Raw genomic sequence first — 14,016 nt, 5'->3', positions numbered from 1 at the left:
GCTGGCACGCAGCCCGCCGGCACGCAGCCCGCTGGCACGCAGCCCGCCGGCACGCAGCCCGCTGGCACGCAGCCCGCCGGCACGCAGCCCGCTGGAACCCAGCCCGCTGGGACTCGGCCTGGTCAGCCTGGCACGACTCAACCTGCTGGTACTCAGCCTGTTCCCGTCCCAGTCCCGATTCCTGGAACTAGTGTGCCAGGTGTTTCCCAGGGCACTCAACCTGCTGGAACACAACCTGCTGGAACACAACCTGCTGGAACACAACCTGCTGGAACACAACCCGCTGGAACGCAGCCTGGCGGAACTCAGCCTAGCGGAACTCAGTCTGGTACTCAACCTGCAGGAACCCAGCCCGCTGGAACACAACCTGTTGGAACCCAGCCTAGCGGAACTCAGCCTGCTGGCACCCAACCGGCAGGAACTACGCCTGCTGGAACGCAGCCTGCGGGTACCCAACCTGCCGGAACGCAACCAGCTGGAACGCAGCCTGGTACCAAGCCTGCTGGGACCCAACCGGCAGGAACTACGCCTGCCGGAACGCAGCCTGCCTCCAGCACTCAACCGTCAGCCTCCGCGACACGGTCAGGCGCTGCTAGCTGCCCTACCGACCTTTCTGGCGACTATGAGTATCCTCATCTCATCGTCCCTGTCAACTCTTCCACCCCTGATACTGCCTATGGCTCCCAGCTTTTTGGCACTGTTTCATCCACTGTGTCGACCATTTTCAATTTCGACATTCCATCTTCTGACTCCGGCAAGACATGCAGCCTCATCTTCTTATTCCCTAATAAGGAGGACCTCCAGACCTCTGACTACACCTTCAGCGGTGACGGCAAGATTGACTTCTCTCAGCTTAGCTCTGCTGCTGACTTGAAGACCACCTACAACAATGCACCATCCGTCAAGCAAGACTATGGGCAGCTCACGGTCTCTCCTGGCAACTCTTATTTGGTTGCCTCGTTCTCATGCCCGGCTGGTCAAACCGTTGCTTATGAGATGAAGGGCACGGGTAGCACCTACCTCAATTTCTTTGAAGACTACAACCCATCTCCGTGAGTGAACCTTGAAATAACCCCGTCAGAAGACCTCAGGCTGACTGAATTTTCTAGTCTCGGTTTATTTATCACAGTCTGTTAGACTGATCATCCTTGAAAGGGCATCTTTCAAACGATCACGATAAAATGAATCATGGACCCTTTCCTTCTTTTTTCATCTCATACTATTGAATATTCCCTTTTAGTCCCTGGCAATATGACTTCTTTCCTGGATTATTGCACGCATCAGAGCCGGACGTGGTAGTCGAAACGGTAACAAAAGGTTTCTGATTGGGTGGCTGTTCTGCTGTCAATTGAAGTAATTTTCTACTTAAGTGTACTATAATTGAATGCCATCGAGTGTCATTCAGGCCGTTCAACAATGTTGAGGTTCGCAGGTCTGCAAGTGGAGACTTGGAAAAAGGACAAGGTTTTAGGCAGCATTATTCCCAGGCTGGTGTTCTCAATTCGGTTGCCGCCGGATACTTACTGGGATTGGCACCGGAAAGAAGCCATGCATAGGTACAACTTGTTGGCGCATTTAGACCATAGTGATTCTCTTCTGAGATAGGGCGGCTTCAATTCGTAGGCGGTTTACTGTCATGTAATGGAGAGAAAGAGATCAAAGACCGTAGCTAATGGCATGAGAGTTGCCGCAGGACTCGTTTTGCTGCTCAATGACAGGTCACGTATCGGCAAACAGCCCTAGGGCGTGGAGGTGCAGAAGTGGCTGAGGATAAGTAAGAGTGTAGGGGTCCAACAATCGGACCCAAGATTGGTCGAGCCTTCGGGCGGTCAAAACCCCGCGGTTGCCGACTAGTTTTACCCAACCGCTGAATAGGTAAGTTACAAACAAGACTCAACAAGTACACTTCAATTTCATGTTGATTGTGCCGCGATGTCAGCCATTTTTAAAGTTCGCCCACCCGTGGGCCTGCTAACAACGTTGTCCTGACTTCGCAATTGATTCTTGTTTTCAGTTTCATTCTCGACCTCAGCTTCAACCTTCATTGTCCAGATGGTGCTTTTGTCTGTCCCTTGATTTTCTTTCACTTAGAGATCTCGCCTTCTTTGTCGATTTGAGAGTCGAATTGCGGCAACCTAAACCATCCCTCACGTGCTCGGTTCCATTGCCATCAAACGTAATCCTAACTCCAACACCAACAATTCTGCTGCGCAGAGAGTTGTGTATGATTTATTTTGGCCGATCTGATTATTTGCTTGGAGAACTTGGAGATCTAGAAAATCTTGCTAGGCGACTGGAGTCGTTGACGTGATGGACCGCATTCCCAACAAGCTGCCCTTCACTAAGAAACGCCTGAGGCCACGAGTTGTGCTTTCGTGAGTTCTGAAGCTTACCCTGCCTAACTTCTGATTACCTCCCCAGAAGATTGACTAATCGCTTCGCCTTGGGTGCAGATATATTGCCGACTATGTGATACTTATGTTTGTCCAACCCGGGAATTCTTCACCTAGAATTCCTGCTAACAAAACCGTGATAGCGCCTGTATCGCAGGATTCTATGTTCTCGACTCCATTGAACCCTATCACCAGCACTTCTCGCTACGCAATATCTCTATTCAATACCCCTATGCGGTTCACGAGCGTGTCACGATACAGGAAGCGCTCTGTATTTCCGGAGTGGCGCCTTTACTCATCATTGCCGTCTATACCCTCTTCATAGATGGACTCTTTTCCCACAATAAACCACAAGATCCAGTGTCCGGCAAGCGAAAGTTCAATGGTCCATATCGCTGGAAAGATCGATTGTGGGAGCTTAACTGTGGAGTTCTGGGACTCCTGCTTTCTCAGGGTTTAACCTTCGTCATTACGCAAGTCTTAAAGAATGCCTGCGGCAAGCCTCGGCCTGATTTCATTGATCGATGCCAACCTCGGGCAGGAAGCCAGGATGCTATACCGGGCTTGTCGAATTCTACAATCTGTACAGGTGAACATGCGCTCATCAAAGATGGGTTCCGTTCCTGGCCATCAGGTTCGACATTACTCCCCATACTCCGGAGCATACTGTATGCTGACTTGCAATCATAGGTCACAGTAGCTGTAAGATCGTCTCCGCGTACAAATGATTGAGTTTAATATCTGACTTTACTCACCGTAACAGCATCATTTGCCGGATTGTTCTATTTGACGCTTTGGATGAGTGGCAAGCTGCACATAATGGACAACAAAGGAGAGGTATGGAAAGCACTCCTGGTCATGATCCCCAGCCTGGGAGCTACTCTTGTTGCAGTAAGTCGGATCATGGATGCGAGACATCATCCTTTCGACGTTATCACTGGATCGCTTCTCGGGATCATCTGTGCCATTATCTCCTATCACCAGTATTTCCCTCCTCTCTCGCAACCATGGAAGAAGGGCCGTGCACATCCGATCCGCAGCTGGGGCACGGATCCACTACCTCCAAGCGACACAATGGAGACGATGAGGTTCGAAGGCAGCACTACAGCACTTCGTCACCCGGAAGATGGCAGCCAGTTCAAAGCCATGGCTGATGAAAACAATGGCGCGACATACCATCCAGCATCCAATCCCTATGTGACAGACATGTACACTCGTCGCTCGCAGGACGGGGATGGAACCTGGTCCTCATCTAGCGAGGATGTTCACGCCAATGGTTATGAAATGCAACGCGGTTATACTCGAGCACGGAACCCAGGGTTGGGCGGATCTGATTCACACTACGAGTCTACAGCCTATAACCCACCACAATTACCACAGGCGACCACATCGCTGCATGCACCTACACGAGTGATGACCGCTCAGCTTGATCGTGGGCGGGATCTGACTGAGATGCATCCGCGAGAAGTATGAGACACCAGACGAGCTATCCCAGTCGCCTGGATGCGAGGAGGGGGCGTTCGATTTGTTGCCGAATTAAGAACATCTATCAGCACATTTGCATGTAGAATTTTCGGTTTATATGACTGTGATAATGATTTTGGATTCCTTTCTCTTTTCCTTTCTTCTCAATTCTCTTTTACTCTCGAAGCTAAATTGGTTGTGAGCGAGGGGTGATGATCTGCATAACTAGAGCACTTGGGTGAACAAGCGAGCAGTATTTGTGGTGTGTACAGGATAACCAAGGTCTCGCTAGTTATGCTGACGCTGACTGACTTTTGACACTGAGGACGGTGCCTGATGATCAACCATGGCTGGCTCTAGATTTTCCCCTCGTGGTGGCCCCACCGACCACAACAATCACAGTAAACAAATGTCATGCTCAATGAACAAACACAAGAAACGTTTGGATTTTGTCCTCCGCAATACAGGCTGAGATACGATTGATTGGAAGATCAAGTCTTGCAATGTCATCATAGTCAGGTCGTGGAACTCCACTACAGAGAAGGTGAGACGCAGCGACCAGCCACCCCGCACTCTGACTCTACCAGCCTCCCCTCTTCCACCTACACAGTACAACTACGGAATACCTACCTAGTACTCTTCAGCTCCCGACCTGCATACCTGATCTCTCCTCCGACCGGCCCCATTGTCTTCTTTTTCTCTCCTGCAGTCTTTCTCCTGTTGGTTCCTGTCTTTGGACGCATCATCTGCACCCTTGCGTCCCTGTTCGTCCCTGTGATCTAGCAGTGGATTGATTCTCTCTGTCTCGTGCTGTTGATCGGGCTCTAACCGATTCGCTCCCTCGCTGCTCGGTAAATAAACGTTGTCCGGCGCAACGTCACTGACAGAGCCTAATCGTGCCTTGCTCTGCCTCCTTCTCAATTGACTTTCTATCGTCGCTTTCAACGCCAGTCCTCATTTGAGTGGATGATGTTGGTTTAGCTGGCCATCATCCCATTTTATCTGACCTCTTAGCTGTCCTGGACCTTCAAAGACCCTTACAGCCAAATCAAAAGCGTTCGAGCCAAGTACAGTCGCATTGTGCGAGCATCCAGCAAGATGATCGGCAGTCTCTTCTTCATCCTTAATAGGCTCTTGGAGCTTATTCTCCTGATTCCGATCATCGGAATGATGGTAGGCACATTCCACAATTAAACCTCCTCCCGAGTACTGTAACTGACAACCCGTGTCGTAGGCCTACTTTGTCAACGGCTATCTGAATGCCAACATCATCACCCCGGCCTATATTCTCGTGATTTTTATTGTCAGCGTCATCGCCGCGTTCTGGTGTATCGATACCATGATTCGCATCTCGACAACTCGACGTTCGGCATTGTTCGTCGCATTTGTGGATTTGCTATTCTTTGGCGCCTTTATTGCAGGAGTCTACGAGCTGCGATTTATCACGAACGCCGACTGCGCTCACTGGGATGGAGGCTCAGTATACATATCGCTCGGCCCCTTTGGGTACTACGGTTACACTTCGGACAACCCGTTATCGTTTCACATCGACAAGACATGTGCGATGCTCAAGGCTTGCTTTGCTTTGGGAATCATTGAAGTGATACTTTTCTTTTGGACTGCGATATTGGCGATGATGATCTACCGCCGACCGGAGGTGGTCGTCAAAGAGACAACCGTTCGTCGCCGAAGCCATAGCAGTCGACGCGGTCATCGCCGTCATAGTAGCTCGCGGAGCCGACACCAGTATGTGGTTTAGGGCTGCTTTTCTCCCAATTATGACTTAACGGACTACGATGAGATGGTATATGGCTAATGATGGGAATGGTTAATGATGCTCAAATTTGGAGGTGGGCGGGGAAACATGATGAGATGTGATCGCGGTGACGACTTACGAATTTTTTTTTCTCCTTTTTGATATTCTCTGCACTGATCGGGTTGAGCACATAATGTGTGTGCTTCAGAAGAACGATATACAGCATCTTTTCTGCTTTGTTTGCGATTGGAGATGTCTTAATGCCTTGTACCACAGGTTTTTGTGACATATGGGTTGTTATCTGGAGTGAGAAGCACGAGTATTTATTGTGCGTGGTCATCAATACCATGAATGAAAGACACCCCTGTGGCCTCCACTTTTTGAGAGAACAAAAAAAAGTAGACTAGTGGGCAGGCAATCATCTAACTAGTCCTGAAGCAGAATGATGCAAGCCAGGATCATCGGATCTGGCCGCTCCCCGCCTTCGATAAGAACAACGCAGGAGTGGGGGGAGCTCCGAGTCTCCCAACTGCTCCGCTGCTATAAGACCGAAGTGCTTCAGGCTGTCGTACAGCTGGCTGGCTACATCCAACATTGACCTGAAAAGACACTTGCATTCTCAACGGGCCTCAGAAACATCACACCCGATCTTTAGAAAATTGCTAGTGATTGCAGAGGGATTAGGATAAGCGTCTGTGGCAAACCGTTGGAAGTCAAGTTCGGGAAGTTCCGATAACAGCCTTATCGGCTTGAGTCCAGTCCTTTAAAACAATTACTCTATTGTTCGTGACATCTTCATTCCGTCTTCCTCGATAAAGGAATCATTTTTACTCAGACTGCCAGTGGAGTCACTGCTTTAAAGCTCTTCTCTTCTTTTTCTTCTTTCTCAACCATTCCACAATCGTTCTACCAAACGCTAGCCGCGTGAGCGCGCAAGAACTACCCTTGCCACCCAGATCTCGGCTGAAGACGACGATGTTCAGTTTGAGTGTATTCCTCAGGAACAACCCTCATTGAGCGCTGATGCTACTTAGACCGCTAAAGCCCGTTAGTCACGATGACGGACTTTGAGTCGAAGGAGACTGGGTCTGATTACAGCCGAGGGTACTCGGAGACTATTGATGTCATTCGAGAGCGTGAATATCCCTTGCTGAAAGGTTCGACAGCTGAAGTCAGCCAGGTCCCTGTAAAAGATAGAACACTATGTTAACCTTTTCATACTCGACTGCTTAGATATAACCTATCTTGATCATGCTGGGACAACGCTCTATGCGAAGACCCTTATCGAGTCGTTCTCGCGTGACCTTACCTCCAATCTGTACGGCAACCCGCATTCGTTGACCGCGCCATCCCAACTATCGACACAGCGCATTGATGACACTCGCCTACGAGCTCTCCGCTTCTTCAACGCCAATCCAGAGGAGTTCGACCTTGTCTTCGTGGCAAATGCCACCGCAGCTATCAAACTGGTCGCTGATGCTTTACGTGATGCTACACCCCAAGGGTTCTGGTATGGATACCATGTCGACGCACACACGAGCTTGGTTGGGGCCCGGGAGCTAGCAGCACTCGGAAGCCGGTGCTTCACGTCCGATGAAGAAGTCGACCGTTGGGTGTCTGAGCCAGGCTCTGTCCCTGCGGAGGGCAACCGGCTGTTTGCGTTTCCTGCGCAGTCGAATATGAACGGGCGTCGATTCCCGCTCGAATGGAGTGAGAGGGTTCGGGCTTCCTCCCGCGGGAGCGTTCATACCTTGCTCGATGCCGCCTCTCTGGTCTCTACGTCTCCACTCGACCTGAGTAATGCGGCAACCGCACCTGATTTCACGGTTCTTAGTTTCTATAAGATCTTCGGATTTCCGGATCTCGGGGCGCTGATTGTTCGCAAGAGTGCGGGGCACCTTTTCAACAAGCGCAGGTTCTTCGGCGGTGGGACGGTGGATATGGTTACAACGCATGAGACGGCGTGGCATGCGAAGAAGCGGTCGTCGATACATGAACAGCTGGAAGATGGAACCCTGCCATTTCATAACATCATCGCATTGGATCTGGCTTTTGAGACACATGCGCGTCTCTTTGGCTCGATGGCAAATGTCTCGACGCATACGCGCTTCTTGGCCGGGCAGCTCTACGATCGTATGGTTGCGCTGCGCCATCACAATGGAGAGAGACTCTGTCATATCTATACTTCGCCCCGCACAGACTACAGTGATTCGTCTTCGCAAGGTCCGATCCTGGCCTTCAACCTGAGAGATCGACATGGTACTTGGATTGGAAAGTCAGAAGTAGAGAGATTAGCGGGCGTTAAGAAGATTCAGATCAGATCGGGGACCCTTTGCAATCCCGGAGGCACGGCGGCTAGTCTAGATTGGACCGGCGCGGACATGCTCCGGCATTTCTCGAGTGGTCTGCGTTGCGGCGACGATCATGATATCATGGACGGAAGGCCAACTGGCATCTTGAGAGTCAGCCTTGGTGCAATGAGCAGTTTGGGTGATATCAATACGTTCATGGCCTTTTTAGAAGAGTTCTTTGTGGAAAAAAGCCCCGCTGTGACTTCGTTGGCATCGCTAGCAGACAGCAACCTCGTTCAGGAGCCCGGATTCTATGTGGAGAGTCTATCCATATATCCCATCAAGAGCTGCGCTGCTTTCAAAGTATCGGATGGTCAACGCTGGGAGATTCACCCTGAGGGGCTGGCATGGGACCGGGAATGGTGCCTGATTCACCAGGGCACTGGTGCCGCGCTCAACCAAAAGAGATATCCGCGTATGGCGCTCATACGGCCGACTATTGACCTTGTCCGCGGACTTTTGCGGATCACATGTGGAGGTGCATCTTCTGCACATCACAAAACCCTCGAAATACCCCTCCGACGCGAAAATTTGAATCTCGTGTCTACCTCGCTATGTCAGAATTCTTCCAAGCCTTCGACTGTCTGCGGTGACCAAGTCATTGTCCAGGCGTATACTTCACACGAGGTATCTTCTTTTTTCTCTAGCTTCCTCAACGTACCTTGCACCCTGGCGCGGTTCCCTCCGCAGATGTCAATGAGGTCTGTTCCCTCCTCCGGTGCTCTCATCAATCGAAGTTCATCTCTGCGGGCATTGGGGACAATGCCAGGCTCCTTCCCACAGGACCCTCTACAGGACCCTCTAGCAGCGCCGAATAACCCCATTCTCCTGTCCAATGAGAGTCCAATTCTTCTGATCTCGCGCTCGTCCGTGAACCGTCTAAACGAGGCAATCAAACGCAACAACGCTAGTGGCAATGGCGGCAACAATAAAGCTGTCGCGGCTGATGTCTTCCGCGCCAACATCGTGGTGGCCGAGAACCCGCCCAAGCCGGCGAACGCCGAGAGGCCGTATGTCGAAGACGAGTGGCAGAGTGTGCGCATTGGTCCAGACGGCATCCTGTTCAATGTCTTGGGGTCGTGTCAACGGTGCCAGATGGTATGCGTGGATCAGTACACCGGTGTCCGTGGAGATGAGCCTTATTCGACCTTGGCAAAGACACGGAAACGCGGGAGCAAGATCTACTTCGGACGGCATCTCGGTCTGGCTTGGACGGGGTCTCCGGACGGGGAGGCGTCTCTCCCTGTGTCCCAGACGCTGATGGTGGGTGACAATGTGGATCCATCGTTTGGTTCGTGATTGATGATATGGCTGGACCATCGGGGGTGTTTATGTTTTTGCATATGCTAGTAAGGCGTTTTTAGGGCATTGGCTCGCTGCGATATAGCGGAAACAACATATTCAGGGAGATTTTTGTCGTCAACCTTGGAAGATACCTTGACCAGGGCACTTGAATGCATGACTTGATATAGAACAATATAACTATTTGTACACTACCTAATAGAAACAGATAACTCCCGTTCGAGAACATGATGACGATAACGATGGGGATGATGAGAATCCATCAAACCTCACCCAAGGAGAGAGTTTGGTGCCATGTAGTAGTGATTTCGACATGAATTCCATCTCCCATGAAGCCCCCAACCCTTGCCCCATTGCAGACACAAGACCCAATCGACCCACCTAATATCCTGAGCGCTTGGGCCACTTCTTCCAACCACGACCATGACCTCTCTGTTGGCAAAAACAAAAGAACGGATTAGCACAAACCATCCAGACAATACACGATACGAGCCCAACAACATAAACAGCCCCGCAAAGTCCCAGACGAGAAAGCGGGGGACAAGGGAATTTCTTACCTGCTTCCACAAGCGAATCATCTCCGGCATCTCCAGCATGGCCTTGCGCCGGTCCTCCAGGCGCGCCTCCATGGTGCGCTCCCACTTGTGACCCTTGACCTTCTGCCCGACACCGGTACCCTTGATGGCCAGACCCTGGTTCTCGGCGCGGCGCGCCTCCTTGTACTCGGCCATCTTGGGACTCGGGGGCAGCAGCTCCTCGACGCCGTACTTACGGGCCAGCTTCACCAGCTCCGCCTGCCGGCGCAGCCCAATCCGCGCCCCGACCCATCGTCCTTTTATGCCTTCCGCGGGGGGTTGCGGCAGGAACGGGTTGGCACGGCCCTCGGGACCCTTCCACAAGAGGGCGTTTGAGTACGAGTGGTCCGGCGCCTTGTAGCCCTTGGCCTCGCGGTTCGGAGTGTATGGGGACGGGAGCAGGGATTCGTCGATAGCGGCGGTAGGCGTGTCGCTGTTGGTCGTTGTGGTGGTGGTGGTGGTCGTCGTCGTCGTGCTTGTCGTTTCAGCGGTTGCCTTAGCAGCAGTAGTACGAGCAAGAAGAGCAGGCGGAGGCGGAATGGTGATAGGAGGGCGTACGGAGACGGAGTACATTTGCGGAGGATAGCGGGCGAAGAAGTTGATTAGCCGCTGGGGGAGTTGAGCGGCCAGGCCGGTTTGAGGGGGCGCCATTGTGTGAATCCGGTTCCTCTTTGTCTCTGCCTCCTTGCAATTTTTTGTAGAAGGGAGAGGCGCACGACAGAAGAAAAGGAGGGGGGACGAGGAGGAGGAAGTAGGAAAGGCTCGAGTTTGTAAACCTCCGAGACTCTCTCGCGGCTTTGCTTTCTTTGCATTCAAAATCCAGGCGGGTTTGAAGACGGCGCTAGTCCGTTTTGAGAGCAAACAAAAAAAGTGTCTAGCCTGAGGCACTCAAAAGCAGCTGGGGCGGAGTCAAGCAGCAGAAAATACCCGCAAAGAGGCTTAGTTCCGCAAGTAAACTGACTGTACGTCGAGTCGCCGACCAGCCAGTGTTCCAGAGGTCTTAGGTTCATCCGTCTCTCTTCGCAACTTAACTTGACTAGCCTTACACACGCCTTGTCCCTCTTCCTCCTTGCGGGATTCTCAACACTGATTTCTTCTTCTCCACTTTCACCCCCCTTGTCGCTATCTTGTCTCGCTTGTTGCTGTGTAACTTCTCTTGTTGATTCTCCTGCTTTCTCTCCTCTCACTCCTTCACACTCGACCCTAAAGTCACCTTGAGCTCCGAAATCGTCTCCGGCCTATTCCCCCCACCCGCTCATACTGCCATCATGGCGGACTACAATTATGGAGGCTCCGAGGAAGAGAATGCCGAGCTGAGAAAACTCGAGGTTGAATTGGTATGGGTGGATCCGTTGCCTTTCGGCGTTTTTGCGCTCTTCGGAGGTTATTAGAGATTCCCACGAGCTGACCCTCACGTTTGACCTTAGCTCGATGACCCAGATAATTTCGAGACTTGGGAGAAATTGGTTCGCGCTGCCGAGGCTTTGGAGGGAGGCATCAACCGCAACTCCAATCCCCAAGCTATTACCACAGTGCGCAATGTCTACGATCGCTTCTTAGCCAAATTCCCTCTGCTTTTTGGATATTGGAAGAAGTATGCCGACTTGGAATTCTCCCTCACTGGCACTGAGGCTGCAGATATGGTATGAAACGGCCCATCCTGCTCTCAAGTGATCTTTTGAAGGGGTTGCTAATAGGTGCAGGTCTATGAGCGAGGTGTTGCTAGCATTTCGCCCTCGGTCGATCTATGGACCAATTACTGCTCCTTCAAGGCAGAGACTTCTCACGACGCGGACGTGATTCGAGAGTAAGTATAACTAGAGCTGCTTTTTCCCTTTCCTCTGCCCTCGTAACCATGATCAACGCAGCACGGACAATGTTCTGGTGCCATCGGACTTGCGTGATGCAAAACCCCGCTGGCAACAGTCCCCTCAATGATGGGTGAGATTTCACCCTACCCGGGTCCTAAAGGAAAAAAACACTCAAGTTTACTTCTCACCCATGGCTTATTCAGGCTGTTCCATCTCCCTACCCCCCCTTTGAGAAGAAGAGTTTTGAATTATCTGATTTGACGTCTCAACCACCTTGCCCTGCACGGCCATCATCGGCTGTGTTCGTTGACGCCTACTCTGCGCTCGATGCAGAAGAAGGAAAGATAGACGTTCCCACCCATCGTTCTCACCACTTGGTTGTTCAATTGTTTGGACTCGCAGGCATTGGAAATCTAATGCTCATGTTTGCTATCCTTGTCATCTTCTCCCCTTCCTCTCCTGCATCCTCCTCCCACCCGTCCCATCCACCTTGGGCTGTATGCGTGTCATGGCTCGCTAACCTTTCTCTCGCTTGTGCGCAGGCTTTTTGAACGTGGTGCAAGCAGTGTCGGCTTGGACTTCCTAGCCCATCCCTTCTGGGATAAATACATTGAGTTTGAGGAACGCGTGGAGGCCGTCGACAAGATCTTTGCGATCCTGGGCCGCGTTATCCACATTCCCATGCACCAGTATGCTCGGTACTTTGAGCGGTATAGGCAACTGGCGCAAGCTCGCCCCTTGGCCGAACTTGCATCCCCTGAGACGCTGTCGCAATTCCGCGCAGAGCTCGATGCCGCCGCTGGTCAGGTTGCCCCTGGCGCCAAGGCCGAGGCTGAAATTGAAAGAGACTTGCGGCTACGGGTCGATAGTCACCACCTTGAGATTTTCTCCAAAACCCAAACTGAGACCACGAAGCGTTGGACATATGAGTCGGAGATCAAGCGTCCGTATTTCCATGTTACCGAGTTGGATGAAGGCCAGCTGTCGAACTGGAAGAGATACCTCGACTTTGAGGAATCCGAGGGATCCTATGCTCGCATTCAGTTCTTGTACGAAAGATGTCTCGTGACTTGCGCCCACTACGATGAATTCTGGCAACGTTATGCCAGGTGGATGGCCGCTCAATCTGGCAAAGACGAAGAGGTGCGCATCATCTACCAACGTGCCAGTTGCTTGTACGTGCCTATCGCCAACCCCACAACTCGTCTTCAATATGCCTATTTCGAGGAGATGAGCGGTCGTATCGATGTTGCCAAGGACATTCATGAGGCTATTTTGATCCACCTTCCCAACCACGTGGAAACGATAGTGTCTCTGGCCAATATGTCGCGTCGCCACGGCGGACTTGAGGCTGCCATTGAAATTTACAAGACCCAGCTTGACTCGCCACAATGTGACCTCGCCACAAAGGCGGCTCTCGTCGCCGAATGGGCTCGGCTTTTGTGGAAGATCAAGGGTTCGGCCGAAGAAGCCCGTCAAGTCTACCAGAAGAACCAGCAATACTATTTGGACAGCCGCGCATTCTGGACGAGTTATCTCCACTTCGAACTCGAGCAGCCAACGAGCTCATCGACTGAATCGGTCCAATATGAACGCATCAAGCAGGTTGTGGACGAGATCCGCACCAAGAGTTCTCTGCCCGCCCAAGCAGTGCGGGAGCTTGTGCAAGTCTATATGGTTTACCTGCTTGAACGCGGCACCAAGGATGCTGCGAAGGAGTACATGACCCTTGACAGGGAGGTTCATGGGCCGGCGTCCGTATCGCACATGCAGGCTACGGAGATGGCAGCACCTGCCCCTGTGGCAGCCGCCCCGGCGACCCCGGCGACGGCGGAAGTAGTTGTCCCCACACCACAAGCCAACCCTTATGCTGGTTACTACCAGCAGGCGCCTGTCAATGGCGATGCCTGAGTGCTTGCTTAGACGCATTGATCTACCTGACCTTTCCACAGCCCAGGTCTGTTAATTTCTGATATCCCTTTTCACGGTGGTTTGTTTTTCCTTTCCCGATCCAAGCCAGCAATGGCTTGTCGATGTGTAGAACAATAGCCCCCAATTTATCTCCTGATGCCCCCCATTTTATTGATTATGCAGCTTTCAGCGACTCTGGCGTGTTGAGTGAGGGAGGAGCAAATGACCTATCTAGCAGGGGCAATCGAGTCAGCCTGCTCCTTTGACAGCTTCCCACAATATCAAGTGAGTCTGGCTAGATGGCCTTTCACGAGAATTGGACACAGTCTCCATGTCATGATGTATTCTACTGCGTAGGTAGCTTCTTATTTATTGATTCAATTTCATCTGCCGGACTAAACAAAGGTATTGTGCCGTTGAGGCTACCACCGACTACGGTAGTAAGCACTAAGT

The 14,016-nt window shown here is 51.7% G+C and overlaps 6 protein-coding genes across 6 annotated transcripts; 5 read left to right on the top strand and 1 right to left on the bottom strand.

Annotated features, from left to right (window-relative positions):
* Window positions 1-597: 597 nt before the first annotated feature.
* Window positions 598-1,056, top strand: BP01DRAFT_308161 (putative GPI anchored cell wall protein; the record flags this gene model as incomplete). Its single annotated transcript, XM_025572329.1, has 1 exon — window positions 598-1,056. A coding segment is annotated over one exon (459 nt), but the record flags the coding sequence as incomplete, so codon positions are not given.
* A 1,254-nt stretch (window positions 1,057-2,310) lies between these two features.
* Window positions 2,311-3,866, top strand: BP01DRAFT_308145 (phosphatase PAP2 family protein; the record flags this gene model as incomplete). Its single annotated transcript, XM_025572328.1, has 5 exons — window positions 2,311-2,375; window positions 2,454-2,480; window positions 2,537-3,027; window positions 3,084-3,095; window positions 3,157-3,866. 5 exons carry the CDS (start codon window positions 2,311-2,313, stop codon window positions 3,864-3,866), a joined length of 1,305 nt encoding a protein of 434 aa, XP_025426493.1.
* A 1,089-nt stretch (window positions 3,867-4,955) lies between these two features.
* On the top strand, window positions 4,956-5,616 carry BP01DRAFT_369852 (uncharacterized protein; the record flags this gene model as incomplete). The annotated part of the gene is made up of 2 exons (XM_025576567.1): window positions 4,956-5,030; window positions 5,092-5,616. 2 exons carry the CDS (start codon window positions 4,956-4,958, stop codon window positions 5,614-5,616), a joined length of 600 nt encoding a protein of 199 aa, XP_025426492.1.
* An 823-nt stretch (window positions 5,617-6,439) lies between these two features.
* hxB (putative molybdenum cofactor sulfurase protein (HxB)) lies at window positions 6,440-9,294 on the top strand. Its single transcript, XM_025571082.1, has 2 exons — window positions 6,440-6,770; window positions 6,847-9,294. The coding sequence occupies exons 1-2, from the start codon at window positions 6,671-6,673 to the stop codon at window positions 9,261-9,263; spliced, it is 2,517 nt and encodes an 838-aa protein (XP_025426491.1). The 5' UTR covers window positions 6,440-6,670; the 3' UTR covers window positions 9,264-9,294.
* Window positions 9,295-9,406: 112 nt separating this feature from the next.
* On the bottom strand, window positions 9,407-10,622 carry BP01DRAFT_427055 (mitochondrial 54S ribosomal protein mL59). Its single transcript, XM_025579828.1, has 2 exons — window positions 9,824-10,622; window positions 9,407-9,698 (listed from the first exon to the last, which is right to left on the bottom strand). Exons 1-2 carry the CDS (start codon window positions 10,490-10,492, stop codon window positions 9,648-9,650), a joined length of 720 nt encoding a protein of 239 aa, XP_025426490.1. The 5' UTR covers window positions 10,493-10,622; the 3' UTR covers window positions 9,407-9,647.
* A 201-nt stretch (window positions 10,623-10,823) lies between these two features.
* BP01DRAFT_361230 (putative mRNA splicing protein (Prp39)) lies at window positions 10,824-13,956 on the top strand. The gene is made up of 4 exons (XM_025576099.1): window positions 10,824-11,178; window positions 11,269-11,484; window positions 11,545-11,648; window positions 12,195-13,956. The coding sequence occupies exons 1-4, from the start codon at window positions 11,110-11,112 to the stop codon at window positions 13,561-13,563; spliced, it is 1,758 nt and encodes a 585-aa protein (XP_025426489.1). The 5' UTR covers window positions 10,824-11,109; the 3' UTR covers window positions 13,564-13,956.
* Window positions 13,957-14,016: the final 60 nt, after the last annotated feature.

The sequence above is a fragment of the Aspergillus saccharolyticus genome, assembly GCF_003184585.1.
Source record: "Aspergillus saccharolyticus JOP 1030-1 unplaced genomic scaffold BP01scaffold_67, whole genome shotgun sequence".
Classification (NCBI taxonomy): domain Eukaryota; kingdom Fungi; phylum Ascomycota; class Eurotiomycetes; order Eurotiales; family Aspergillaceae; genus Aspergillus; species Aspergillus saccharolyticus.
The sequence above is the reverse complement of the archived record's forward strand: the minus strand, read 5'-3'. Positions and strand labels throughout refer to the sequence as shown.

What these genes read in the sequence shown, in the direction of transcription:
- hxB (XM_025571082.1), top strand. Translation starts at nt 6,671, where the DNA reads ATGACGGACTTTGAGTCGAAGGAGACTGGGTCTGATTACAGCCGAGGG. An exon ending in TGAATATCCCTTGCTGAAAG is followed by an intron (nt 6,771 to 6,846) that starts GTTCGACAGCTG and finishes TCGACTGCTTAG; the next exon opens with ATATAACCTATCTTGATCAT.
- BP01DRAFT_427055 (XM_025579828.1), bottom strand. Translation starts at nt 10,492, where the DNA reads ATGGCGCCCCCTCAAACCGGCCTGGCCGCTCAACTCCCCCAGCGGCTA. An exon ending in TGATTCGCTTGTGGAAGCAG is followed by an intron (nt 9,699 to 9,823) that starts GTAAGAAATTCC and finishes TTTTGCCAACAG; the next exon opens with AGAGGTCATGGTCGTGGTTG.
- BP01DRAFT_361230 (XM_025576099.1), top strand. Translation starts at nt 11,110, where the DNA reads ATGGCGGACTACAATTATGGAGGCTCCGAGGAAGAGAATGCCGAGCTG. An exon ending in GAAAACTCGAGGTTGAATTG is followed by an intron (nt 11,179 to 11,268) that starts GTATGGGTGGAT and finishes GTTTGACCTTAG; the next exon opens with CTCGATGACCCAGATAATTT. An exon ending in GCACTGAGGCTGCAGATATG is followed by an intron (nt 11,485 to 11,544) that starts GTATGAAACGGC and finishes TAATAGGTGCAG; the next exon opens with GTCTATGAGCGAGGTGTTGC.